Consider the following 27723-nt stretch of genomic DNA (forward strand, 5'->3'; position numbering starts at 1 on the left):
GCATTGATTGTGTAATGAACTCCAACTGGCTTTATTGGTTGGCCAATTGGAATATGAGCTCCCTCAATGATAGCTCATTGAGGGGGCCCATATAATCATCTGTGTAGGCTTTGTGAGCCAGTCTTACGTTGACTGGACTGCTAGCAGCACTGTTTGTTGCTGCTCCTGTAATATCGTTATTGTAAATAAATATTGGTGTGGTGACGGAACTCCTGCCTCCCGTGGATTATTACAGTGGTGACGAGGTAAACTAAGAATTTTGCGGAGACCAGCTGCCGCACTCGGAGGGTAAGCCTTGCCATTTTAAAAATGCCATTTTTTGGAAGGTTAGAGGCATTCGACCCGGCTATTGAGGACTGGTCCCAGAATGTGGAGAGAATGTGTTACTTCTTCCGGGCAAATGATATACTGACGGACGAAAGGAGACGGCTTATCCTGCTGTCGGCGTGCGGACCCTCCGGACACGAAAACTTTCCAAGAAGTAACGGAATTGGTGAAAGAGCACTACGACCCAAAACCACCCCTCATTTTGCGTAGGTACAGATTCTACACAGCGAAGCGGGAAGACAGGGAGTCAGTCACGAATTTCTTGACCCGCCTGAGAATGCTGGCGGAAAAATGTGAGTTCGGCCCGACGCTAAATGAAATGCTTCGGGACCGGTTAGTGTGTGGTATAAACGACCTCACAATACAGAAACACCTGTTGGCGGAAACAGAGCTAGACTGCAGGCAGGCGTTACAGCTCGCACTGTCCCTAGAAAAGGCGGCAAGTGGGGCGCAGGAACTACAGGGCACGCCAATGGAGGTAGATACCTGTGAGTGGGACTACCACAACGGGTCCTGCTACCAGATAGCCGCTCTCAGGAAAAACCTGATGAATAGAGGGAAAAAGGAAAACCCCAGAACTGCCCCCAAGTCTGCCAGGACTAACTGGAGACAGAGGGAAGTACCGGCTGAGGCTCCCCCAACAGAGAAGGACCGTTTCTGGCAACAGGCAGAGTGCGGTAACAACGACAGAAACCCTAGAAGGAGGTGGCAAAAGAGGAATAGCAGGTGGGGACGCAGGCAAGTACACAACCTAGACGCCCTATCCTCCTCCGAAGGGGAACAATTATATAATATTGCAACGAAGAAAGCAAAACCCATTAGGATTACCCCACGGGTGAACGGGCGGCCGACAATAATGGAATTAGACACGGGTGCGGCCGTATCAGTAATGGGAGTGGCAGCATTTAGAAAAATCAAAGATGGACTCCAGCCACTAACCCTAACAAAAACATTGACGAAACTTAAAACCTACACGGGGGAACCCCTGGAAGTTCTAGGCACGACTCATGTACCTGTGGAATATGAGAAACAATTGCTCAGATTACCGTTGACGATAGTAGAGGGCTCCGGACCGAGCTTAATTGGACGGAACTGGCTGAAAGACCTAAAATTAGATTGGATGGAAGTTTTCCAGAGTGGAAGCGGGCAGTTGAGTGGAGTACTCCAAAAATACCCGGAGGTCTTCCAGGAAGGTTTGGGGGAAATCCTAGGCGCCAAAGCAACTTTGCACATGGAGCCAGAAGCCCTTCCGAAATGTTGTAAGGCCAGGCCAGTACCTTTTGCATTAAGAAAGAAAGTAGATGACGAAATAGAAAGGTTACGGCGCATTATCAGACCTGTACAGTTCTCGGAATGGGCAGCGCCAGTGGTACCAATTTTGAAGCTAGACGGCTCGATACGTCTCGGTGGAGATTTCAAACAGACAGTAAACAAATACGCACTGCTGGACAAATACCCAATCCCAAAAATAGACGACCTATATGCAAAATTGGCAGGTGGGCTTTTGTTCACGAAACTAAACATGAGCCACGCCTACCTGCAGTTAAAACTGGACAAGGGCTTCCAGAAGTTCGCTACGATCAACACCCTGAAGGGCCTTTTTCGTTACACTAGGCTACCTTTCGGAGTGTCATCAGCCTGCGCTATATTCCAGCGTACGATGGAAAATATTCTGCATGGACTACCGCAGGTGGCGATTTATTTGGATGATGTCTTAATAACGGGTAGGACGAACAGGGAACACTTAAGGAACCTGGAGGAAGTGCTCAGGCATTTCGCAAAGGCAGGCGTACGGCTAAAAAGGGAAAAATGTGTTTTTCTGGCCCCACAAGTGATGTACCTGGGATATAAAGTAGACAAGTCAGGCTTACACCGATTGGAAGACCGAGTGAGGGCAATAAAAGAAGCCCCAGCTCCCATCACGTACCAGGAGTTACGATCGTTTCTAGGATTGGTAACCTATTATGGAAAATTTATTGAAAATAGGGCGTCCATCCTAGAACCCCTCCACCAGCTGCTAAAAAAGGGGCAAGAATGGAAATGGTCCTGCCGCCAAAACCGAGCATTTAGGGACATTAAGGAACAGCTGTCATCCGAAAATGTCCTAGAGCATTATGACCCAAGGAAGGAGTTGGTGGTCACTTGTGATGCATCCCCCTATAGGGTAGGAGCCATCTTAGCCCATAGGGGAAGGCATGGGGAAGAACGGCCAATAGCCTATGCTTCGAGGACCTTGGTGATGGCTGAGAAGAAGTACGCCCAAATCGAGAAGGAAGGACTGGCGGTGATATTCGCAGTAAAAAAATTTCACCAGTATCTGTACGGGCGGAAATTCACCATAGCGACGGACCATAAACCGTTATTAGGGTTATTAAAAGAAGACAAGTCAATACCCCCGATTGCATCAGCTAGAATCCAACGCTGGGCGTTGCTACTGGCGGCATATAGATACATTCTGGAGCACAGACCGGGAACGAGAGTAGCAAATGCAGATGCTTTGAGCAGACTTCCCCTCCCGGACACTCCGCCGCAAATACCAAAAGTAGAGGAGACAGTAATGACTCTAAATTTTTTGGACACCCTACCAGTAGACGCACAACATATTCGGTTGTGGACGCAAAAAGACCCAGTTTTAGCCAAGATGAAGCATTTATTGCTAACAGGGGAACTGGAAAGACCAGTGGAGCGCCAGATGCACCCATACTGGAGCAGAAGGGACCAAATAACCGTAGAAGACGATATCCTATTATGGGGAGCCCGGGTAATCGTCCCAGCTCAGGCAATCTTAATCGAGTTACATCACGGACACCCAGGGGTGTCTAAAATGAAGATGCTAGCTCGAAGCTACGTTTGGTGGCCAGGTTTGGACACCGACATAGCAGCCTTGGTACGTCGGTGCCAGGAGTGCCAACAGGGGCAAAGAGTGCCACCAGCGGCGCCATTGCACCCGTGGGAATGGCCAGGCATATTGCGCCCGTGGGAATGGACCCGCCTGCATATTGACCACGCCGGCCCTTTCATGGGCTCAATGTTTTTGGTGATAGTGGACGCCCACTCCAAATGGTTGGACGTCCACCGGGTAAACACGGCAAGCACAGCATCGACAATTAAAAACGAGGCGTTTGCAACACATGGACTTCCGGAGGTATTGGTGTCGGATAACGGAACGGCATTCACAAGTGGGGAATTTGGAAAATTCCGGAAGGAAAACGGAGTCCGTCACATCAAAACGGCCCTCTACCATCCAGCGACCAACGGCCTGGCAGAGAGAGCGGTCCAGACACTTAAAGCAGGACTCAAGGAGCAGCCGGCAGCGTCAATGGACATAAAGCTCTCCCGCTGGCTGTTTGATTACAGGACCACACCGCATTCTACAACGGGCATACCGCCAGCTGAACTCTTAATGAGAAGGCGGCTGCGAACGAGGCTGAGTCTCCTTTTCCCAAATTTAACGGGGAAAGTGGAGAAACAACAGGAGGCCCAACGCAGGGGGCATGATAATAGTCGGCAGCAGAGGCATTTCCAGGTGGGGGCACCGGTTTGGGTCAAGAATTATGGGAATGGACCAACGTGGGCCAAAGGCATGGTAGAGTCCCAAACAGGGCCCATATCCTATGAGGTTTCAATAGGAGGTAAGGTGCTGAAGAAACACCTAGACCAAATAAGGGCAGCGGAACCACACCTGGAGGCAGGCGAAGCAGGACCACCTCAAGCTGGGATAGCCCAGACGGAAAGGATACCCACACCCCAGCCCCGAGCAATTTCTCCAGACCTCGTCATCCAGTCGTCAGAGTCGGAGATGGACACACTCGACGAGGCCGCCGCGACACCTCTCCCCGAGGAGGAGGAAGAACAACTTCCAAGGGGGTCGTCAAGGAAAAGACGGGCACCTATAAGGTACACCCCGCCCACTTCGGAGAACGACCCGGCGGACGACACAGAGGTGACAGACCCAGACATGAGGAGCAGGAAGAAGCTCAGAGGAATCCCAGCTGGCAGGAATTCCTCGGACCTTGGGGGGTAGGGGTGTAATGAACTCCAATTAGCTTTATTGGTTGGCCAATTGGAGTATGAGTTCCCTCAATGATAGCTCATTGAGGGGGCCCATATAATCACCTGTGTAGACTTTGTGAGCAGTCTTAAGTTGACTGGACTGCGAGCAGCACTGTTTGTAGCTGCTCCTGTAATATTGCTATTGTAAATAAATATTGGTGTGGTGACGGAACTCCTGCCTCCCGTGGATTATTACAGATTGTAAGAGGAATGGACTGTAAAATTAGGGAAGTTTCAATGCAGCTGGACGCAGGCTGAGGTGAGACCATATCCGGAGTACTGTGCCGAATTTTAGTTTCCTTATTTAAAATAAAATTATATCATTGCTAGCCGTGCCTGGAAACAGCTTTGTGATTCATGTATCAGCTCACTCAGACCCTTCAGAGTTCTGCAATCTTTCCAATTGAAATTATATGCTGCTTCTCTATATATCCTTCTAAAGTGAACAAGATCACATTATCCCGCATTATCCTCCATCTGCCTTATTTTTGCCCACTCACTTAACCTGTCCCGTATGCCTTGACAGATTCTCTACCTCCTCTTGATAGCTGATGTTCCTACCTACTTTTTAACAGTGCAGAAGGAGGCCATTCAGCCCATTGAGTCTGCACTGACCAACAGAAAGAGCAACTGACTAGGCCCACTCCCCTGCCCGATCGCCGTGACCTCAAAGCCCCAACTAACCTGCACATCTTTGGACATTAAGGGCCAATTTAGCGTGGCCAATCCACCTAACCTGCACATCTTTGGGTTATGGGAGTGAGATCCACGCAGACACGGGGAGACCTGCACATCTTTGGACTGTGGGAAGAATCCGGAGGAAACCAATGCAGTCACGTGGAGAAAGTGCAAACTCCACACAGACAGTCACCCAAGATTGGAATCGAACCCGGATCCCTGGCAGCCTGAGACAGCAGTGCTAACCACTGTGCCACCTTGTCACTCAAATTGAAATAAAAAAGGGGGCTATCTTGGTATCATAGACAAATTTACTTAGGATACATTTGCTCCATCCAAGTCATTGATATAGATTGTTGCAGTAAGAAGTCTTACAACACCAGGTTAAAGTCCGACAGGTTTGTTACAAATCACTAGCTATCGGAGCACAGCTCCTTCCTCGGGTGAATGTTTCACCTGAGGAAGGAGCTGCGCTCCGAAAACTCGTGTTTGAAACAAACCTGTTGGACTTTAACCTGGTGTTGTAAGACTTCTTACTGTGCTCACCCCAGTCCAACACCGGCATCTCCACATCATAGATTGTTAGGTAATTGAGGGCACAGTTTGGGTTCCTGTGGACACCCACTAGTTAGTTTACCAATCTGAAAACTACCCATATATTCCTACTCTCTATATCCTTCTATAACCTCCCCAATACTGGATTCCAGCAGATTCCCAATGACAGATGTTCAGCTAATTGGCCTACATATCCTTGCTTTCTCTCTCTCCCACTTTCTTGAATTAAGGCGTTAAGTTTGTTATTTTTCAATCCACCGGAACCGTTCCAGAATCTGGAATCTTGGAAGATTATAACCAAATACGTCTGCTATTTGTGTCACCATGGCCGGGATTCTCCTAGACTCCGTGCCAAAATCGCGCCCGGCGCGGGGACGAAGAATGGGGCCTCAGATCCACAATTGAGTCCAAAGCTGGGACGTGATTCTCCGGCAACCAGAGAATCGCCGCCAGCCGCGTGCAAGTAGTCGACGGGGTGCCGGGCGGGGGCCATTGAAACAGACCCCCACGGCGATTCTCTGCGGTCGACCGGCCAAGATCCAACATGAGTCCACCTGGCAGGAGCTCCGACTTGCAGCCACAGTGGCCGTCCTGGTAGGGGGGTGGGGCTATCAGACTCTGAGGGGGGGGGCGGGGGCTTCACGATGGCCAGGCCCGAGATCGGGGGCCACCGATCGGCACGGCGTGTGATCTGGAGGGGGGTGGGGCCTAGTTTCCTCTGCATCAGCCCGCTGGGTGGTTCCGCCATGTTGCGCGGGCATGACACGGAAGCGGTTGCCATGCGCATATGCTGAACCGCACCCAGCAGTGCAGCGCCGCGTATTGGTGCTGGGGCTGCGTGGAGCACTCCGGCACCATGCTGGCCCCCTGTGGGCTACAGAATCGCTGGGCCAAGAGGCCCGTTGATGCTGGCATGAAACACACCGGTGTTTAGGCCGGCGTCAATGCTTAGCCGCGTTTTTGCAGAATCTCAGCCCATATCGTTTAAGGCCTTAGAACGCAGACCATCTGCTCCAGGGGACTTGTCAGCCCTGAGGCCTAATCATTTTTCTAGTACCCTTTCCAAGGTGACAGAGATTGTACTAAGTTAGTCCCTCACTATCATTTCCTGCTTTTCAAGAATCTTTGGGAACTCTTCTAAGCCGTCTACCGTGAAGACCGACACAAAATTCTTGTTTGACGCCCCTGCCATTTCTTTGCTTTCCAATATCATTTCCCCAGACTCACCTCCCAGCATTCCAATAACTGGTTTAGTTGTGCTTTTCCTATTCAAATACTTGGAGAAATGTTTACTATCTGTTTTTATATTACTGGCTAGCTCTCTCTTATGCTCTGTTTTATTGTCTCTTTATTATCTTTTAGGTCATTCTTTGTTGGTTCTTACAATCTGTCCGATCCTTGGACTTACCTATGAGGCAGCAGTGCTAACCACTGTGCCACCGTGCTGCCACTCCCAACTACACGAGTATCTGTTCCCCTGACTATACTGTCTCCCATCATCACCCCATTCCTCCTCACCCCCAGTCAATCTATAGGGTGCCATCAAGAACCACGATCTGTCCACCTTACAGCCCCACAGAATCATCATCAATGGTATCTCTGCCTGCCCCTCGCACTGTTACCTCTGATGTTCCTCTTCCTGTTTGGCATCTACATGCTTCCCCATGGTGACAACAGCTTTCATTTTTTTATATGAGTACTGAAGGCATCCAACGCAGCCTCATCGCCACCTCTCTCAACTCCTCCATTGTTGCGATATTACCAGAACACTCATCCGGAATCCAGCATTGGGTGAACCAAAAGTGCCTCCAGTTAAATATTGGGAAGGCAGCAGATGGATGTCTTGCGGTGCAGTGGATACCGTCCCTACCTCTGAGCCAGCAGCTCCGGATTTGATTCCCACTCCCAGGACTTGATGGCCAAGGAAGGCGTGTTCATAATGCGGCTAAACAGATCGCATGTCAACCTACCAAATCCTTCCGACACGCCAATGGCTGGTGGTAAGAGCGGGAGATACTCCTGGTTAGCCACGCTTGATGTGGAGTGGAGCCTCCTCAAACCATAGCCTCCGGCCACAGACCCACGACGTGTTCTGGGAATGATGCACAATGGAAACAGACAAGAGTCTGTCTTTTGCACCCCCCCCCCCGTGTGCGGAAAGAGAATATTGTGTGGACATTGATTGCAGCCCTCACGCGAAACTCCGTTCCCTACTGACACCGTCACTCTTCCTGATAGTCTGAATCTAAACCAGACCATTTGCAGCCCTGCTGTTTTATCAGACCTTGCGATGAGCTTCCAACTAGATGTCCCCGTTGTCAGCAAGTCGGCAACATCTCTGAATCATAGAATCCCTGCAGTGCAGAATATGGCCATTCAGCCCATCAGGTCTGCACTGATCGTCTGAGAGAACACTCCACCCAAGCCCATTCCCCAGCCTATACCAGTGACCCCTGAACCTAACTTACACATCTGTAACATCAGCCGCCTTCGCCCCACGCCCATCTCAGCTCATCTGCCACAAACACTGCATTCTTGTGACCTCCAATCCTGACCATTTCAATGCTCTCCTACATCCTACCACCCACAAAGTTGAGGGGCTTGATTCTCCATTTCAGGGACTATGTCTCCACACCGTCGTGAAAACTGTGGCCTTTCGTGCCAGAAAAACTAGCGTCAAAAGGCCACCTATTCACAGCTCGCAGGGTGGGACCGTCTCCAGCTGCAGGTATAGGCCCCCGCACTTCCGGGTCAGAGGCCGCGCATGCGCACGCCGGCGGCCTCCAGTGGCCTCACCGTGCTCCATGGCGGTCTCAGACCGCGGAGCTGGACCCCGTAAATAGTTCCCCCGATCAGCCGCGCGCCTGACCTGAACCGCCCGCTAAAAAATACCCTGGTATGAGACCCCCTTCCCCTCCAATCGGCCCACCCCTGACCATGGTGGCCGTGGGCAGAGTCCGCAGCCGCCTTGCGAGTTTCCCGAACGGCTGGGACCATATTAGATGCACACCGTTGGGATTTCGGTCCCAGAGAGGGCAGAGAATAGTGTAGGGGGCCTTTGCCAATGGCCGCAGGTGGGTGATACACGGCAGGCGTACGTCCCGAGTACGATGCTTTTCGGGGGCCGGAGAATCAAAGAACTGGCACCAGTCCTAATTCCATGGCTGGAAATGGATTCTCTGCTCCGGCGCCGGACGCGATTTCGGCGTCGGGGTGCGGAGAATCCAGCCTGAGGTCATTCAAATCCAGCCCGATGCCCCTATCTTAACCCACAGCAAGTCCAACTCCCTGTCACCCCTGACCTACATCAACTCCCGGTCCTTCAGCGTCTTGATTTTGAAATTTGCAACCTGTTTATGATATTTCTCCAAGGCCTTGTCCGCTCCCCTATCTCTGTAATCTCCAGAAAAACATCCTCAGAGATGTATGGCCTAATGGGTGTCCCAGACTTTTTAAATTGCTCTCCCATTGGTGACCCAGCCTTTAGTTGCCTCGGTCCCTTGGCCTTCTGAACCTCTCTACCCCACTTTCCTCCTTTAAGACACTTCCTTTGTCCCAATGTAGGATCTCTGGCCTCATACCTCCTTATGTGGGTTAGTGCGGGTCAGTGTCAAATCTTGTTTGTCGACTCTCCTCAGAGACACCATGGGACATTCATAGAATCTCTGCAGTGCAGAAGGAAGCCATTCAGCCTTTCAAAAACACCACTCTATCTCGGTCCCCCAGCCTTCTGCACCATTCACGCCCTTCTGCCCACTCACCACCTATCCCCACCTGACCTTGGACAGGGGCAATTTAGCCTGGCCAATCCACCTAACCTGCACATCTTTGGACTGTGGGAGGAAAGCGGAGCACCCGGAGGAAACCCACACTGACACAGGGATAAAGTGCAAACATCACGGACAGTCACCCAAGGTTGAAATTGAACCTGGGTGCCTGCTGCTCTCAGGCAACGATGCTAACTCCTGTTCCACCGTGCTGTCTACTACCTTAAATGTGCAAGTTAAATGCAGGTTGTGTTTTTTTTTCTTTTTTCCCATTAAATTCTGTAACCAGAGAGTCAAAGATCCCACCCTCACTGTCTCTCGCAAGCATCAAAGATACCCAGAGAGAAATCCTTGACGCAAACAGTGCCAATCTAGCTCCATTTTATTTCCGGAGAATGGAAGCGGAGGTTGAACGAAACGTACTGAACAACGTGAGGAATGGATCAAGGTTGCTGGAGAGAAAGAGGTGAAGAGTCTCTGCAAACTTGGTCTGCTTGCTCCAGTAGTCATCCGCAAAGCTGTCGGCCATCCACTGCTGCCGTGGCTCAGTCTTCCCCAAGGAGCTGTCGTAGTACTGCGTCTGAAGGTCATCCAGCATTCCCGCCATGGAGAATCTCGGCACGCCAGTTATTCTGTGGATGAAGAGGTGCTGCAAAGTGTGGGGGCCTGAGGGAAATAAGCAGAGAAGGATCGTGAATGAGGGATAGGCCCCAACCTCCCGGGCATAGGAACCTTCTTTGATCAACCCCCACCCCCGGGAGAAAGAGACAGGTAATAAATGCTTGAGAAATAGGAGGAGAGCTAGACCAGATGGCCTGTCAAACCTACTCTGCCACTCAATATGATCATGGCTGATCCTCGGACTCATCTCCACTTTCCCGCCTACTGTCGCCCCTCCCCCACATCCCTTGATTCCCTGAATCTCTCTTTGTCTTAAATGTATTGAACTATGGAGCGTCCACACCATCCTAGAGTAGAATTACAAAGATTTCTAACATCTTGAGTGGAGACATTTCTCCTCATCTCAGTCCTAAATGATCATCCCCTTATTCAGAGATACACATCCCGTGTTCTAGATTTCCCAGCCAGGGGAAAGAATCTCTCAGTGTCTATCCTGTCAATCCCTTCAGAATCTTGTATAATTCAAACATATGAATAAAGGAATTAGGAGCAGGAGCCTGCTCCATCATTCAATAAGATCATGGCTGGTCTAATTGTGACCTCAACCCCTCATTCCTGTCTACCCCCCACGATAGCCTTTCACCCCGATAACCTTTTACCCCCTTGTTAATCTAATCAAGAACATAATGCCTGCAACTCCAGTAAACCTTTTTCAGATAGAGGTAAAAGATTGCAGGGGCGGGATTTTCCAACCATTTACGCCGGCCGGATTTCCTGGTCCGGCCGGTGGCGACATCCCTTCCCCTCCCGGGCGGGGTGCTCCCCGATGTTGGAATGGGCAAGCCATGAAAAACGCTGCGGATTTCGACGGAACTGGATGACACCACCGCCAGCTGCCAATGGAAAACACGGCGCGGGGGGTGGTGGGGCGTTGTGGGGGGGCGGGGGGTGGGGGGGAAGCTCAGGCCTGAAGTCTGCTCCAGCTGTGGTCTCACCAAACCCCGACTGGGGCCAGCTGAGCTGCGCACGCGCAGGGGAGGATGGACTCTGAGGCCCCTGAGAGTGGAACTGTGGGCACGGCAACCATCCCAGACTGCTGCCGACGGCTTTCGCAGGTGACAAACCCGAGCAAGAGGCCTGCAGGTGGAACTGCACGGGCTGTGCAGGGATGGGTGGGGGCGAGCTGGCAACAGTAATGTCTGAATTCAAATAGCTAAATAGAAGGGCAGGCAGGAGTCCGTCTGGACACCTTCCTCCAGTGTGCACATTTGAGGCTGTGCTCAGGTTCTGAAAAAGGCTGAGGACTGGGCCTTGGGCCAAATATATTTCCGAGCGGCGGGTGTTGCGTGCACCTTGATGGGCCAGAATTGAAGGCCTTTGAACTGGGAGCAGAATTAGGCAATTCAGCCCCTTGAGCCCACTCCGCCATTCAATATGATCATGGTTGATCTCCTCTTGGCCTCAACACTTTCTGCCCATTCTCCATCACCCTTCAGCCCATTACTGATCAAAAATATGTCTATCTCTTCCTTAAATTTACTCAATGACCCGGCATCCACTGGACTCAGAGGCAGTGAATTCCAAAGATTCATGACCCTTTGAAAGAAGTAATTTCTCCTCATCTCTGTTTTAATTCTACCTTTTATCCTCTCATTCTACATTGCCCCACAAGAGGAAACATCGGCTCTACTACTTTGTCAATACCGTTTATTATCTTATAAACCTCAGTTACGTCTCTTATCATTCTACTAAACCCAAGAGAGTATAGGCCTAAACTGCTCAATATTCATAAGACAAATCCTCTAATCTCTGGAATCAATCTAGTGAACCGCCTCTAAAGCAGGAAAGATAAAGTCACCATAGCCCCAGGTGACCATAGACTGTTTTCCCCTTTGAGGGGGAGAGCTGACTGGTGGTGATTCAACCTGAGGATCACCACATCTCAGGCAAGGGGCAAGGTTGACAAGGTGGGCTTCGATGAATAACCTCAGCCAGTACGGGAATTGAACCTGCACTGTTGACCTGGCTCTGCATCATAAACCAGCTATCTAACTCACTGAGCTAAACCGGCCATCAAACCAGCTCCTCTAAACTACCTCTATTGCAGCTACAGCCCTCCGGGTGTACCTCACCAATGCCTTGTACAGATTCAGCAACACTTCCCCACATTTATGCTCTATTCCTTTAGCTATGAAGGCCAAGATTCTATTTGCCTTTCTTATTACCTGTTGTATCTGCGTGCTCGTTTTCTACTATTCATGCACAAGGACGCCCAGATTCCTCTGCACTGACCCAGTCTGGTTTCTCTCCAAATAGATAATAAGTTGTCTTTCCCATTTTTCCGACCAAAACAGATAACCTCACACTTATCCACAGACAAGTTCACCTGTCAAACTTTGGCCCACTCACCTAAATTATCTACATCCGTTTTCAAATTTCGTGGGCGTGATCCACTGCCGGCGGGTATCTCCGCTTTGCCAGCGGCCGGGAGTTTCCTGACGGCATGGCGCTGCCCCACAACGGGAAACCCCACTGACCGGCTGGCATAACGGAGAATCCCGCCGGCGGGTCGAGGCAGAAATAAGGCGCGGCGGGGCGGAGAATCCAGCCCATTATTTCCTCATTGCAACTTACTATCCCATCTAGTTCCGGATCATGTGCAAATCTGGCCTTCCATCCCTACATCCAAGTTATTAATATAGATTGTAAAGAGTTGGGGCCTGAGGACAAAACCCTGTCCACTAGTTAAACCTTGCCAACCAGAGAAAGACACATTTATCCCAACTCTCTGCCTTCTGTCGGTTAGCCAGTCTTCTAACAAGCTAATAAATTACCGCTCAGCCCATGTGATCTTACCTTGTATATTAACCCTCTGTGCGACATCTTATCAAATGCATTCTGGAATTCCACATGTACCACATCTACAGAATGCCCATTATCCACTTGGCTTATTACTTTGGCCTACAGGCTCAAAGGTTAACCTTTGACCTTAGGCTCAGAGTCTGGACATTGGAACAATGGGATTTGGGTGTATTGGCAGAAGGAATGTCAGAAACGCACGAGCCATAGTTTCCAGACTGCAAGGTCCCATAGTCAGCTATTTTAAAAATGCATGGCATCTTCTGTATGAAGGAGAATGGTTCAGAGCCCCTGATTTCCCTCATTCCCAGTGCATCTGACTCTCACGGGGAAGGTAGGGATGGAATTGTTGCGTTGTTTAACGAGTCTCACTCACCCGGTCAAACAGGAATCTCTCTGAGTGGAGGAACCACATAGGGAAGGAGTGATAGTGGGCTGCGCAGTCTGGTGGGGAAGTAGCCTAAATTAGACCCAAGGCTGGAAAGGCATCACAATCTGCTGAGCTGATCAGAGACAGCCCAACACTCTCACTTCCCCATGGTTACATCATTCCACAGTGAGCCAGCAGCTGGTCATTGCCTCAGAACAAAACTGAGCACTTAGAACATAGAACGATACAGCGCAGTACAGGCCCTTCGGCCCTCGATGTTGCACCGACATGGAAAAAAAACTAAAGGCCATCTAACCTACACTATGCCCTTATCATCCATATGCTTATCCAATAAACTTTTAAATGCCCTCAATGTTGGCGAGTTCACTACTGTTGCAGGTAGGGCATTCCACGGCCTCACCACTCTTTGCGTAAAAAACCCACCTCTGACCTCTGTCCTATGTCTATTACCCCTCAATTTAAGGCTATGTCCCCTCGTGCTAGCCACCTCCATCCGCGGGAGAAGGCTCTCGCTGTCCACCCTATCTAACCCTCTGATCATTTTGTATGCCTCTATTAAGTCACCTCTTAACCTTCTTCTCTCTAACGAAAACAACCTCAAGTCCATCAGCCTTTCCTCATAAGATTTTCCCTCCATACCAGGCAACATCCTGGTAAATCTCCTCTGCACCCGTTCCAAAGCTTCCACGTCCTTCCTATAATGAGGCGACCAGAACTGTACGCAATACTCCAAATGCGGCCGTACCAGAGTTTTGTACAACTGCAACATGACCTCATGGCTCCGGAACTCAATCCCTCTACCAATAAAGGCCAACACACCATAGGCCTTCTTCACAACCTTATCAACCTGGGTGGCAACTTTCAGGGATCTATGTACATGGACACCGAGATCCCTCTGCTCATCCACACTACCAAGAATTTTACCATTAGCCAAATAGTCCGCATTCCTGTTATTCTTTCCAAAGTGAATCACCTCACACATCTCCACATTAAACTCCATTTGCCACCTCTCAGCCCAGCTCTGCAGCTTACCTATGTCCCTCTGTAACCTGCAACATCCTTCCGCACTGTCTACAACTCCACCGACTTTAGTGTCGTCTGCAAATTTACTCACCCATCCTTCTGCGCCCTCCTCTAGGTCATTTATAAAAATGACAAACAGCAACGGCCCCAGAACAGATCCTTGAGGTACGCCACTCGTAACTGAACTTCATTCTGAACATTTACCATCAACCACCACCTTCTGACTTCTTTCAACTAGCCAATTTCTGATCCACATCTCTAAATCACCCTCAATCCCCAGCCTCCGTATTTTCTGCAATAGCCGACCGTGGGGAACCTTATCAAACGCTTTACTGAAATCCATATACACCACATCAACTGCTCTACCCTCGTCTACCTGTTCAGTCACCTTCTCAAAGAACTCGATAAGGTTTGTGAGGCATGACCTACCCTTCACAAAACCATGCTGACTATCCCTAATCATATTATTCCTATCTAGATGATTATAAATCGTATCTTTTATAATCCTCTCCAAGACTTTACCCACCACAGACGTTAGGCTCACCGGCCTATAGTTACCAGGGTTATCTCTACTCCCCTTCTTGAACAAAGGGACCACATTTGCTATCCTCCAGTCCTCTGGCACTATTCCTGTAGCCAATGATGACCTAAAAATCAAAGCCAAAGGCTCAGCAATCTCTTCCCTGGCTTCCCAGAGAATCCTAGGATAAATCCCATCAGACCCCGGGGACTTATCTATTTTCACCTTGTCCAGAATTGCCAACACTTCTTCCCTACGCACCTCAATGCCATCTATTCTAATAGCCTGGGTCTCAGCATTCTCCTCCACAATATTATCTTTTTCTTGAGTGAATACTGACGAAAAGTATTCATTTAGTATCTCACTTATCTCCTCAGCCTCCACACACAACTTCCCACCACTGTCCTTGACTGGCCCTACTCTTACCCTAGTCATTCTTTTATTCCTGACATACCTATAGAAAGCTTTTGGGTTTTCCTTGATCCTACCTGCCAAAGACTTCTCATGTCCCCTCCTTGCTCGTCTCAGCTCTCTCTTTAGATCCTACCTCGTTTCCTTGTAACTATCAAGCGCCCCAACTGAAACTTCACGCCTCATCTTCACATAGGCCTCCTTCTTCCTCTTAACAAGAGATTCCACTTCTTTGGTAAACCACGGTTCCCTCGCTCGACCCCTTCCTCCCTGCCTGACTGGTACATACTTATCAAGAACATGCAATAGCTGTTCCTTAAACAAGCTCCACATATCCAGTGTGCCCAACCATTGCAGCCTACTTCTCCAACCTACACATCCTAAGTCATGTCTAATGGCATCATAATTGCCCTTCCCCCAGCTATAACTCTTGCCCTGCGGGGTATACTTATCCCTTTCCATCACTAACGTAAAGGTCACCGAATTGTGGTCACTGTTTCCAAAGTGCTCACCTACCTCCAGATCTAACACCTGGCCTGGTTTATTACCCAAAACCAAATCCAATGTGGCCTCGCCTCTTGTTGGCCTGTCAACATATTGTGTCAGGAAACCCTCCTGCACACATTGTACAAAGAACGACCCATCTAATGTACTCGAACTATATCTTTTCCAGTCAATATTTGGAAAGTTAAAGTCTCCCATAACAACTACCCTGTTACTTTCGCTCTTTTCCAGAATCATCTTCGCCATCCTTTCCTCTACATCCCTAGAACTATTAGGTGGCCTATAGAAAACTCCCAACAGGGTGACCTCTCCTTTCCTGTTTCTAACCTCAGCCCATACTACCTCGGAAGAAGAGTCCCCATCTAGCATCCTTTCCGCCACCGTAATACTGTCCTTGACTAGCAGCGCCACACCTCCCCCTCTTTTGCCCCCTTCTCTGACCTTACTAAAACACCTAAACCCCGGAACCTGCAACAACCATTCCTGTCCCTGCTCTATCCATGTCTCTGAAATGGCCAACTGCCTGTGTCACTTCCTGTGACATCTTCCAGCAATGGTGCAGGTAGATTGTGACATTCCTGAAAAATCAGGAATAACAGGCATTCGGTCAGTATTCTCCTGTCGGCTTTTTCTCTGGTGCTACATTCAGAGCCGAGTCCAGTCCGCACGGCTGGAATGTGATGATTGTGAGCTGACTGTCACTCAATGGGAGGCTGGTTAAATATTCATCCTTTACTGACTCTGCCTCTATCTATGCTACTCCCTCCCCAAGCCTTAACCCCTCCACTCAGGTAGACATCTGGCGGTAGTATGTAAGAGAAGGTAGCATCCAAGCTAGCTGCAGCCCACGTACTGGATTTTTGGTCCTTTTCGCCGGGTTTTCCCGGGAAATTTTGGGAGACAAACATGGCCCGTCTAAAGGTTTAGTGAGCCTGTCGAAGTGACAATGTCGAAAGTCTCAAGAAAGACTGTCAGAAAGATGGCAAGCGGCAATCCTGCGACGGAGTTGGGGAGTCCCTGTGCCTCACCGGGGGAGGGGGTAGATGCTGGATAAACTCCAGAGGGTGCGGCCGCTCCCTTCACAGCAGGTCTGCTGCCAGGGGTAGTGGTCTCAGAGTCTGAGAATCAGTTTGGAAAACACTTCGAGAAACAAGGGCAGGTGATCATGGAAACCTTCAAAGGGTCAACTGAGAGGGAGCTTGGTCTGATTCGGGAGACGGTGCTGAAAACCTCGGAGACTGTGAAGGAGCTCGGAGAGGCATTGAGTTGAGTGGAGGCAACAATATCACGGCATAGTGATCAAATCACCTCGTTGGAGGCTGAGATCTTTATTTTTAAAATGTATTTTACTCCAAACATTTGTAAAAATATAACCTACACATAAACACACTCAACAAACTCAGTCCACCTTCCAATTTAGCAATATCTTTCGCCGAGAAATCGGAGAGGTGAAGGCTACAACACCGGCCCCCTACCCCTCCATCAGCTCCGGCATTCCCGATACTCCAAAGATCGCCACCATTGGGTCCGACTTGACCTCCACCCCCACAATCTTAGACAACCCAATAACCACTTCCCTGTTTCTCTCCAGCTTCTCACAACGCCAGAACATGTGCGTGTGATTCACGGGCCCTCGCCCACAGTTCTCGCACCCATTGGCCACTGCCTGGGAGAGCCCACTCATCCTCGCCTGGGTCATATATACCTTGCACATCACGTTGAACTGAAGTCCATCCTCACGCAAGAAGACGGTTGAATTCACTCTAAGCATCGTCTCACACCACAGTCCCCAGCCTATCTCCCCCCACAACTCATCCTCCTATTTCTTCTTGTTCCTCACCACTTGTGCCCCCCCCCCCCCAACTCTCCCATCCACCCTTATATATTCCCAATCCTACCCTCATCCGGGAGCAGCGGTTGCTCCAACAACGTGTACCCCGGAAACCTGGGAAACGTCCTCCACTCCTTCCGCACAAAGTCCCTCATCTGCATGTATCTAAATTCACTCCCCCTCGGAAACTCAAACCTCTCCCGCAACTCATCCCGATCTGCAAACATCCCTCCCGAGTACGAATCCCTCCTCAGCCCCGCCTCCCTCCACGTCCCATACATCCCATCCATCTCTCCCCGGTTTAAACCCATGGTTCCTGCACAGCGGTGTCAACACCGACATCCCCCAACTTAAAGTGTCTCCGCAGCTGATTCCACACCCTGACTGTCGACTGTACCCCTACAGGACTCCTCCATCTTGACCCTCCCCCCCATTGCTGCACCTTCTCCACATTTGCCACCCAGTTATAGTGCAGCAGGCTCGGGAGTACCAACCTCCCTTTCTGCCTCTGTAGCAGGGCCCACTTTACCCTCAGCACCTTCCCGCCAAAATCACTGTCTCCAATTTCTGGAAGAAGGCCTCAGGGAGAAAGATCGGGATGGACTGGAAAACAAACAGAAGCCTTTGCAAAAAACTCAGCTTGTACCATCTGCACCCTCCCTGCCAGTATCAAGCGTGGTGTGTCCCATCTTTTAAAATAACTCATAATCTCCTCCACCAATGTTGTCAAATTCCACCTGTGCATTGTAGCCCACTCCCCGGTCACCTGAATCCCCAAGTACCTAAACCTTTCCCTAATTACCTTAAATGGCAACACCCCAAGGTTTGCCCTCCACCCCGCCACATTCACCAGAAACACCTCACGCTTCTCGGCATTTAACATGTCCAGAGAAGGCCCCAAACCTCTCCAATATTTCCATAATCCCACCCATACTCTCCATCGGGTCCAGCACAAACAACAAGTGGTCGCCCGGGTACAACGACACCCGGTGCTCCCTGCTCCCCGTGCCATTCCCGTGCCATTCCGCTTACCCCTAAGAGCCATCATCAATGGCTCTCTTGCCAGCGCGAACGACAATGGCGACAGCGGATGCACCTGCCTCATTCCCCTGTGCAGCCCAAAACTCCACGAACTCATCACGTTCGTACGTACACTCGCCATCAGGGCTACATTCAACAGGCGCACCCACGCCACAAACTGCGGACCAAACCCAAACCTACCCAAGATCTTGAAAAGATACCTCCACTCTACCAAATCAAAGGCCTTCTCTGCATCCATAGAGACAATAACTATCATCGCCCTCCGGCTCTGCCTCCTTTAATACTGCCCTGAACCGGGCCCATCCAAGATGGCCCCCTTAACTGCCCATGACCATGTTCAGTCTCAAACTCTGTCACGTTGCAATCCCCCCTCCCCATCTCCCCCATCCCCATTTCAGGAGCGGATACTGAGATAGGCCAAAGACACGCGATGGGAAGGGAGAGGAGAGTCATTTGGATATATCAGGACTTCGGAGGGGAGCTGGCGAAGAGGCGGGCAGCCTTTAATAAGGTGAAGGCCAGAGCAGAGAAGGGTTTGGGTGATGTATCCAGTGAGCTGCGTGTTACTTTTGGGTCAAAGGATCAATACATCAGAGGAGGTAGAAGCCTTTGCTAAAGAACCCGGTCTTAGACTCAGTGAAAGGGGACTCTCTGGGGACTTTTATGGTTGTTGATGGGATTGATTTGTTTGGGATTTCTTGTGCACTGTATATATTTGTTCTTATGTGGGCTTTGCATATGTGTTCTGGGAGGGGATGGGGGGTCAATGTGGGTCGGGGGTAGTGGTTACGGTAATATGAATGGAATGCATGGTCCCTGAGGGAATTTGGATATTTCATGGGTGTTGGATTTTGTTTTTCGGTGCCTGTAATGGGGGACAGGCTAGGAAGCTTTGTTTTTCTTTGTTCCTTCATATCTACCCTGAGTCAGGGCAACCTCGCTGGCAGCAAGGTTTTAGCTTGAGAACGGGAGTGTGGTGGGGGGAGGTGCTGTGGTCTGTTGGACCTGCTTAGACGGGGTTCAATGGGCCTCGTTTGTTTGTTTTGTGGGGGATGCAGTTGGTGAGGAGGGAGCATTGCTCTCTGGTAGGTGATCAGAAGGTTAATGGGGGGGGGGGCTGCTGAGGAGTGGCTGGGGCGGGGAGGGATGGGGGGGGAAAGTTGGTGCTCGGACGGTGAAGAGGGTTTTTTCTTTGTCTCACCCTTTGGCTGGGGTTGGCAGCCATTTTGGGTGGGCCTGAGGTCTGGGTATTTGGTGTCGGTGCGGGATAATGCTTCATGGTGAAAATGACTGACTCTGGGTTGAGGGTGGTGAGAGACCCCCAATCAGGTTGGTCACATGGGATGCGCGGGTGTTAGGGGACCCGATGAAGAAGGCGGGAGTTTACACTCACCTGAAGAACTTGATGGCCGATGTGGTGCTTTTGCAGGAGACTCTTTTGCGGGTGAAGGACCAGCTCAGACTCCGGAAGGGGTGGGTGAGCCGGGTACTTCACTTGGGCTGCGACAGTGGGGCCCGGGGGTGGGTTGGGCCTCCATTCCGGATTTGGACACACACCAACTGATCCTGGGGTGAGATTTAAAACTGTGCTGGAGCCGAAGTTAGGCCACTGCGGCGCTGCTAGCGTTTATGGAAGAGATGGTGGAGCGAGCCTGTTGCAGTTCAGGCATCTGGGAAATAAAGAATTCTCATTCTTTTCCCCAGTTCATAAGGTATATCCCGGATAGACTTCTTTTTGATGGGTAGGTCTCTTCTTCCAGGGTGAGAAAAGCAGAATATTCGGCTATACTCATTTCAGACCATGCTCCGTACTTGGTGTCCTTAGTTTTAGAGGTGTGTCCTGTTCATCTTCCGGCGTGGAAGTTAAATGTTGTGCTATTGGTGGATATGGGGTTTTGTGGGCACATTTCTAAGACGATAGAGGGCGGCATTCTCCCCTACCCGGCGTGACGGGGGGTCCGGCGTAGGGGAGTGGCGCCAACCACTCCGGGGTCGCGCCTCCCCAGAAGACTGGCTCAAAACACCGGCGCCCCCGGCAGCAGGGCTGGCCGAAAGGCTTTCGCCGGTCGGCGCCAGCTGCCGCTGACGTCACTGCCGGCACATGCGCGATGTGGGTTTCTCTTCGCTTCCGCCATGGCGGAGGCCGTGGCGGCCACGGAAGAGAAATAGTGCACCCAGGGCATTGGCCCGGAGTCTGAGCGGTGGACCCGATCGCGGGCCAGGCCACCGTGGGGACACCCCCCGGGGTCCGATCGCCCGCACCCCGGGGGCCCACTCGCGCCGCTGATTCTGCCGTTACCAGAGGTGGTTCAAACCCCAGCGGCGGGAGAGGCCTCCCAGCGGCAGGACTTTGGCCCATCCGGGCCGGAGAATCACTGCAGGAGCCTCGCCGATCGGAGTGGCGAGATTCCTGACACCACCACTTCCCGGGTGGCGGAGAATCTCTGCCACGGCGGGGGCCGGATTTGCGGCTGGCCCAGGCGATTCTCCGACCCTGCTGGGGGTCGGAGAATTTTGCCCAGAGTGTGTAGGGTACAATGGGAATGGGTTGTCTGTCCCTTAACTTTCTGAAACAGTTACCAGCGTGGCAATTAAAGCATACAAGGTGCACATGGATAGGGAGGTAAGAGAGGAGCACCAGAAGCTAGTTGGCGATATACTAGATGTGGACCACAGATATTGGAGTTACCCTACCCTGGAGAGCCTGGCGAGGAGGAAGAAACTGTAAATGTAATTCGATCTGTTGTCTACAGGTAAGGCGGTTTGCCAGTTGCGGCGTTCAATGAATATGGGAGAAGGCCAGGTATCTCCTGGCTCACCAGCTGAGGCAGCAGGCGGTCTCCAGGGAGATTATATAAGCCAGGGATCGAGCGGCAGGCGGGTGTCCACCTCGGATAGAGTTAACGGTGCGTTTGAGGCTTTTTATAAGAATTTTTACAGGTCGGAGGCTTCAGTGGGGGGTCGGATATATCGACAATTTTTGGAGGGTCTGGATTTCTTGCGGTGGGGGGAGGAGGAGCTTGAAGAGTTGGAGACACTGCTAGATCCTTGGGAAGCTATAGGGTGGAAATAAACAGGCAAGGCCGCAGGACCAAATGGGTTTTCTCTGGAGGTTTATAAGAAGTTTGCCGATTAATTGGTCCCGTTGCTGGTGGACATGGTTTAAGGACTCTCTGACCCGGGGCTCCCTTCCGGCGACTCTAGTGCAGGCATCGATTTCCCTTGAGTTGAAAAACGATAGGGTCAAGTGGAAGGTGGGTCATATCGTCCTATTTCGTTGCTGAATGTGGATGCCAAGTTATTGGCTCAGGTACGAGCGAGGTTAGAGATGTTTCCCGAGGGTGATAGGTGAAAAGCAGACAAGATTTGTCTAATGTCCGGCGGCTGTTAGCTCCCAACCCTGTTGGCAGGGCCCGATCCAGAGGTGCTTGGATGCCGAGAAGGCATTTGATTGGGTGGAGTGGAAACACCTGTTTACAGTTTTGGAGAGATTCGGTCTTGGACCGAAGTTTGTGCCGTGGATACTTTTACGGTATAATGCCCCATTGGCTAGTGTATGTCCCAACACTTTGAGTTCAGGGTACTTTCAAATGGGTAGGGGAACGAGGCAGGGGTGTCCGATGTCTCCCCTCCTATTGGCTATGGAGCTGCTGGCTATGGCTTTGAGTGTTTTGGGAAAGTAGAAGGGACTAGTTGGAGGGGGTGAGGGTGTGGTGGAGTGTAGGGTCTCTCTATATGCCAACGACTTACTGCTTTATGTTACGGACCCAGTCCCCACTATGGGTGATATAATGGAGATACTGAAGAGCTTTGGCTTTTTTTCAGGCTACAAGTTGAATCTGGACCCAGTGGACCCCACGGGGAGGGGTGCCAACCTGGGGGTGTTTCCCCTTCGCCTTGCCAGATCAAGCTTCATGTATCTGGGTGTCCGGGTGGCTCGGGCTTGGGCCTGGTTCCATAAATTGAATGACTCCAGTCAGGTGAGCAAGGTGCAGTCTGATCTGCAACGGTGGGATAACCTTCCCCTGGCCTTGGTGGGCAGGATCCAGTCTGTCTAAATGAATATATTCCCACAGTTTTTGTTTCTTATTCAATGTCTTCCTCCCTAAATCCTTTTTCGGGAAGATGAACAGGTTGATAGCAGCTTTTATATCGGCATGTTAAGGTTCCGAGAATTTGTAGGACAATTCTACAGAAGGATAGATAATCGGTGGGCCTGGCATTGTCCAATTTGCTTTTTTATTATTGGGCAGCCAATATGGAAAGCGTGCCGGGTTGTAATAGTGACCCAGGGGCAGCACGGGTGCAGGTAGAGGCAAGGTCATGTAAGGAGTAAAGGCTGGGTGCGCCGGTGATGGCTTCATTCCCGTTTTCACCGACAAAATATTCTCCAAGTCTCGTGGTCGTATCCACGTTGAGTTTCTGTCGAAGTTGACCCCTATTTGGACCAACCATCCATTTGAGCTGGCACGCTGGGCACTGTGTTTGGGGAATGAGGAAGGAACGGGCTGGAGAGAGGGACCTCCGGTGGCAGCCATGGAGTGAGCGGGTCGCACATTTGATGGCTCCCGCTCAAGGTGGTATTTGATTGATCCTTTCCCCATCTGAAGGGTGATGTTTTGGATGGAAAGAGGTGTAGGCGTACCTGGCGAAGGTGTTACTCCTCTGGTGTGGCTGGTGGATGGGCCCACCAACTAGGAGTGGAACGAGAAGAAAGGAGCTGCTGGAACAGGAGAGTCTTCGAGATGCGTCACAGGCTAAGATGGCGGAGGGCAAGGGGGGGGTCGTGCTGCCCGCCCAGTCGTCAACGGAGCAGTTGGTGGACTTTCCGAACGGAAAGTGCTGTCAGCAGAGGAAGGAGGCCCTGGAGGACCTGGCCACGGTGGTGGAGGCGGTTAAAGCAAGGATTGAGGGAGTGGAGCAGAGGCTGGAGTCCCAGGGCCGCGCGATCCAGAAAGTGGAGGAGGCGGTGGGGGAGCACGAGGAACAATTAGCCTCATTGGTGGCCGAGGTGGGGGTGATCCGGGAGACCCAGAAGAGGCTGAAGGAGAAGGTGGAGAATCGCTCCAGAAGATTAAAACTGGATCGTGGGGATGCCCGTGGGTATCAAACATGTGGAGGATGGTACGTATGAGGCCAAAATGTTGAAGCAGTTGATGGGAGTGGGGGCCTTTGAGCAGTCCCTGGAGGTCAACCGAGTGCACACAGCACTAATCCAGAGGCCGCAACTGGGCGAGCCGCCAATTGCAGTGGTAGTGCAGTTACACTGCTTTCTGCACAAGGAGAAGATTCTTCAGTGGGCAAGGCAGATGAGGAAGTTTACCTGGGAGGGGAACGAGCTACGGGTGTACCAGGACCTGGGCGCAGAACTGGCGAAGAGGAGAACTGGGTTTGATCGGGTCAAGGCTGCCCTCGCCAAGAAGGGGGTGAGGTTCGAGATTAAACGGGTGTTTAATCTTTTCTTCTTTTCCCCCTTTAAATCTATTTGGGAGTTCAGATCAGAGGGGAAGGAGGCTCGGGCAGTTGCATGCTCCTCCTGTAGGATGTGGGTGGTGAGGGATACCACCGGTGTCCCCGCTGACTACACCTGCGGGAAGTGCACCCAACTCCAGCTCCTCAGGGACCGCGTTAGGGAACAGGAGCTGGATGAACTTCGGATCATCCAGGAGGCAGAGGGGGTGAGAGAAGAGTTACAGGGAGGTAGTCACACCCAAGGTACAGGACAAGAGTAGCTGGGTTACAGTCGAGGGAAGGAAAAAGAACGGGCAGGCAGTGCAGGGATCCCTCGTGGCCATTCCCCTTCAAAACAAGTATACCGTTTTGGATGCTGTTGGGGGAATGACCTACCGGGGGAAGGCCCTAGCGGCCAGGTCTCTGGCACTGAGTCTGGCTCTGGGGCTCAGAAGGGAAGGGGGGAGAATAGAAAAGCAATAGTAATAGGTGACTCAATGGTTAGGGGATATGAGATTCTCTGGTCGCGAGCGAGGCTCCCGGAAGGTATGTTGCCTCCCTGGTGCCAGGGCCAGGGATGTCTCGGATCGAGTCTACAAGATTCTTAAGTGGGATGGTGAGCAACCAGAAGTTGTGGTGCACATAGGCACCAACGACATAGCTACGAAAAGGGATAAAGATCTAAAAAGTGATTTTAGGGAGTTAGGTTGCAAGCTAAAACGCAGGACAAGCAGAGTAGTGACCTCAGGATTGCTACCGGTGCCGCGTGCAAGTGAGGCAAGGAACAGTGAGCGAGTGCAGCTGAACACGTGGCTACAGGGCTGGTGCAAGAGGGAAGGCTTCAGATATGTGGATCATTGGGATACCTTCTGGGAAAAGTGGGAACTGTACATGAAGTACGGATTGCACCTAAACTGGAGGGGCACCAGTATCCTGGGCGGGAGGTTAGCTAGAGCTCTTTGGGAGGGTTTAAACTAGTTTGGCAGGAGAATGGGAACCAGAGCTACGGATCAGAAGACAGGGTAGCTGTTGAACAGGCAGAAATAGTATGCAGCAAGTCTGTGAGGAAGGGTCGACAGTTGATAGGGCAAAGTTGCACTCAGTGGAATGGTTTAAAGTGTGTCAATGCAAGGAGGGCCAGGAATATGGGAGATGCACTTAGAGCATGGATCAGTACTCAGAACTACGAAGTTGTGGCCATTATAGAGACTCTGGGCGGGATTCTCTGATCCTGAGGCAAAGCGTTGACGCCATCGTAAACGCCATTGCGTTTTACGACGGCGTCAACATGCCTCAAGGAGCAGCAATCCTGTGCCCTATAGGGGGCCAGCACAGCACTGAAGCGACTCGCGCAGCTCCAGCTGCCAATGCCGGCGTCAAATGGCCGCCGCGGGTCTGCACATGCGCACTATGACTGGAGCTAATTCGCCCATGCGCGCTACGACCGGCGTAAACTCGCACATGCGCGTTAGTTTCCTTCTCCAGGCTGGCCCCGACACAACATGGCGGAGAGCTACAGGGGCCTGGCGTGGAGGAACATAAACCCCCACCAGGAGAAGCCACAGGAGCCCCCCCCCTCGGATCCCCCCGCCTCGCCGTGTCCTCCCCCGGTGATTCTCCGACCTGGCCCAGGGTCGGAGAATCCCACCCATGGATTTCACAGGGGCAGGAATGGTTGTTCGATGTTCCGGGTTTTAGATGTTTTCAGAAGAATAGGGAGGGAAGTAAAAGAGGACGGGGAGTGGCACTGTTAATTAGGGAGTGCGCCACAGCTGCAGAAAAGGAGGTAGTTGAGAGGGTTTGTCTACTGAGTCAGTATGGGTGGAAGTCAGAAACAAAAAAGAAGCAGTCACTTTATTGGGAGTTTTCTATAGACCCCCCAAAAGCAGCAGAGAGATGGAGGAACAGATTGGGCGGCAGATCTTGGAAAAGTGCAGAAGTAACAAAGTTGTTGTCATGGGTGACTTCGACTTCCCTAATAATATTAGAACATAGAACATAGAACGATACAGCGCAGTACAGGCCCTTTGGCCCACGATGTTGCACCGACATGGGAAGTCAAAAGCTAAAGGCCATCTAACCTACACTATGCCATTATCATCCATATGCTTATCCAATAAACTTTTAAATGCCCTCAATGTTGGCGAGTTCACTACTGTTGCAGGTAGGGCATTCCACGGCCTCACCACTCTTTGCGTAAAAAACCTACCTCTGACGTCTGTCCTATATCTATTACCCCTCAATTTAAGGCTATGTCCCCTTGTGCTAGCCACCTCCATCCGCGGGAGAAGGCTCTCGCTGTCCACCCTATCTAACCCTCTGATCATTTTGTATGCCTCTATTAAGTCACCTCTTAACCTTCTTCTCTCTAACGAAAACAACCTCAAGTCCATCAGCCTTTCCTCATAAGATTTTCCCTCCATAGCAGGCAACATCCTGGTAAATCTCCTCTGCACCCGTTCCAAAGCTTCCACGTCCTTCCTATAATGAGGCGACCAGAACTGTACAAAATACTCCAAATGCGGCCGTACCAGAGTTTTGTACAACTGCAACATGACCTCATGGCTCCGGAACTCAATCCCTCTGCCAATAAAGGCCAACACACCATAGGCCTTCTTCACAACCCTATCAACCTGGGTGGCAACTTTCAGGGATCTATGTACATGGACACCGAGATCCCTCTGCTCATCCACACTACCAAGAATTTTACCATTAGCCAAATATTCCGCATTCCTGTTATTTCTAAAGTGAATCACCTCACACTTCTCTACATTAAACTCCATTTGCCACCTCTCAGCCCAGCTCTGCAGCTTATCTATGTCCCTCTGTAACCTGCAACATCCTTCCACACTGTCTACTCCACCGACTTTAGTGTCGTCTGCAAATTTACTCACCCAACCTTCTGTGCCCTCCTCTAGGTCATTTATAAAAATGACAAACAGCAACGGCCCCAGAACAGATCCTTGTGGTACGCCACTCGTAACTGAACTCCATTCTGAACATTTGCCATCAACCACCACCCTCTGTCTTCTTTCAACTAGCCAATTTCTGATCCACATCTCTAAATCACCCTCAATCCCCAGCCTCCGTATTTCTGCAATAGACGACCGTGGGGAACCTTATCAAACGCTTTACTGAAATACATATACACCACATCAACTGCTCTACCCTCGTCTACCTGTTCAGTCACCTTCTCAAAGAACTCAATAAGGTTTGTGAGGCATGACCTACCCTTCACAAAACCATGCTGACTATCCCTAATCATATTATTCCTATCTAGATGATTATAAATCGTATCTCTTATAATCCTCTCCAAGACTTTACCCACCACAGACGTGAGGCTCACCGGCCTATAGTTATCGGGGTTATCTCTACTCCCCTTCTTGAACATAGGGACCACATATTGACTGGAACCTCCTTACTGCAAATGGTTTGGATGGAGCAGATTTTGCCAGGTGTGTACAGGAAGGATTCCTGACTCAATATGTAGATAAGCCGACTAGCGGGGAGGCCATAATGGACTTGCTGCTTGGCAAAGAACCAGGCCAAGTGTCAGATGTCTCGGTGGGAGAGCATTTCGGTGACAGTGACCACAACTCCTTGACCTTGACCATAGTCATGGAGAGGGATAAGAACAGACAGTATGGGAAGGTATTTAATTGGGGAAGGGGAAATTCTAATGAAGCTTCTA

General features: G+C 50.9%; 1 protein-coding gene across 1 annotated transcript in view; it reads right to left on the minus strand.

Moving 5' to 3' along the window:
* The window catches only part of LOC119975565, an 82882-nt gene that overhangs the window by 11047 nt on the left and 44112 nt on the right, over positions 1–27723 (minus strand). The window contains exon 9 of the mRNA XM_038815353.1: positions 9804–10046. Within this exon, the coding sequence (XP_038671281.1) occupies positions 9804–10046 (243 nt within the window). The remainder of the gene's footprint in view (positions 1–9803; positions 10047–27723) is intronic.

Source organism: Scyliorhinus canicula, chromosome 13 (genome assembly GCF_902713615.1).
Source record: "Scyliorhinus canicula chromosome 13, sScyCan1.1, whole genome shotgun sequence".
Classification (NCBI taxonomy): Eukaryota; Metazoa; Chordata; class Chondrichthyes; order Carcharhiniformes; family Scyliorhinidae; genus Scyliorhinus; species Scyliorhinus canicula.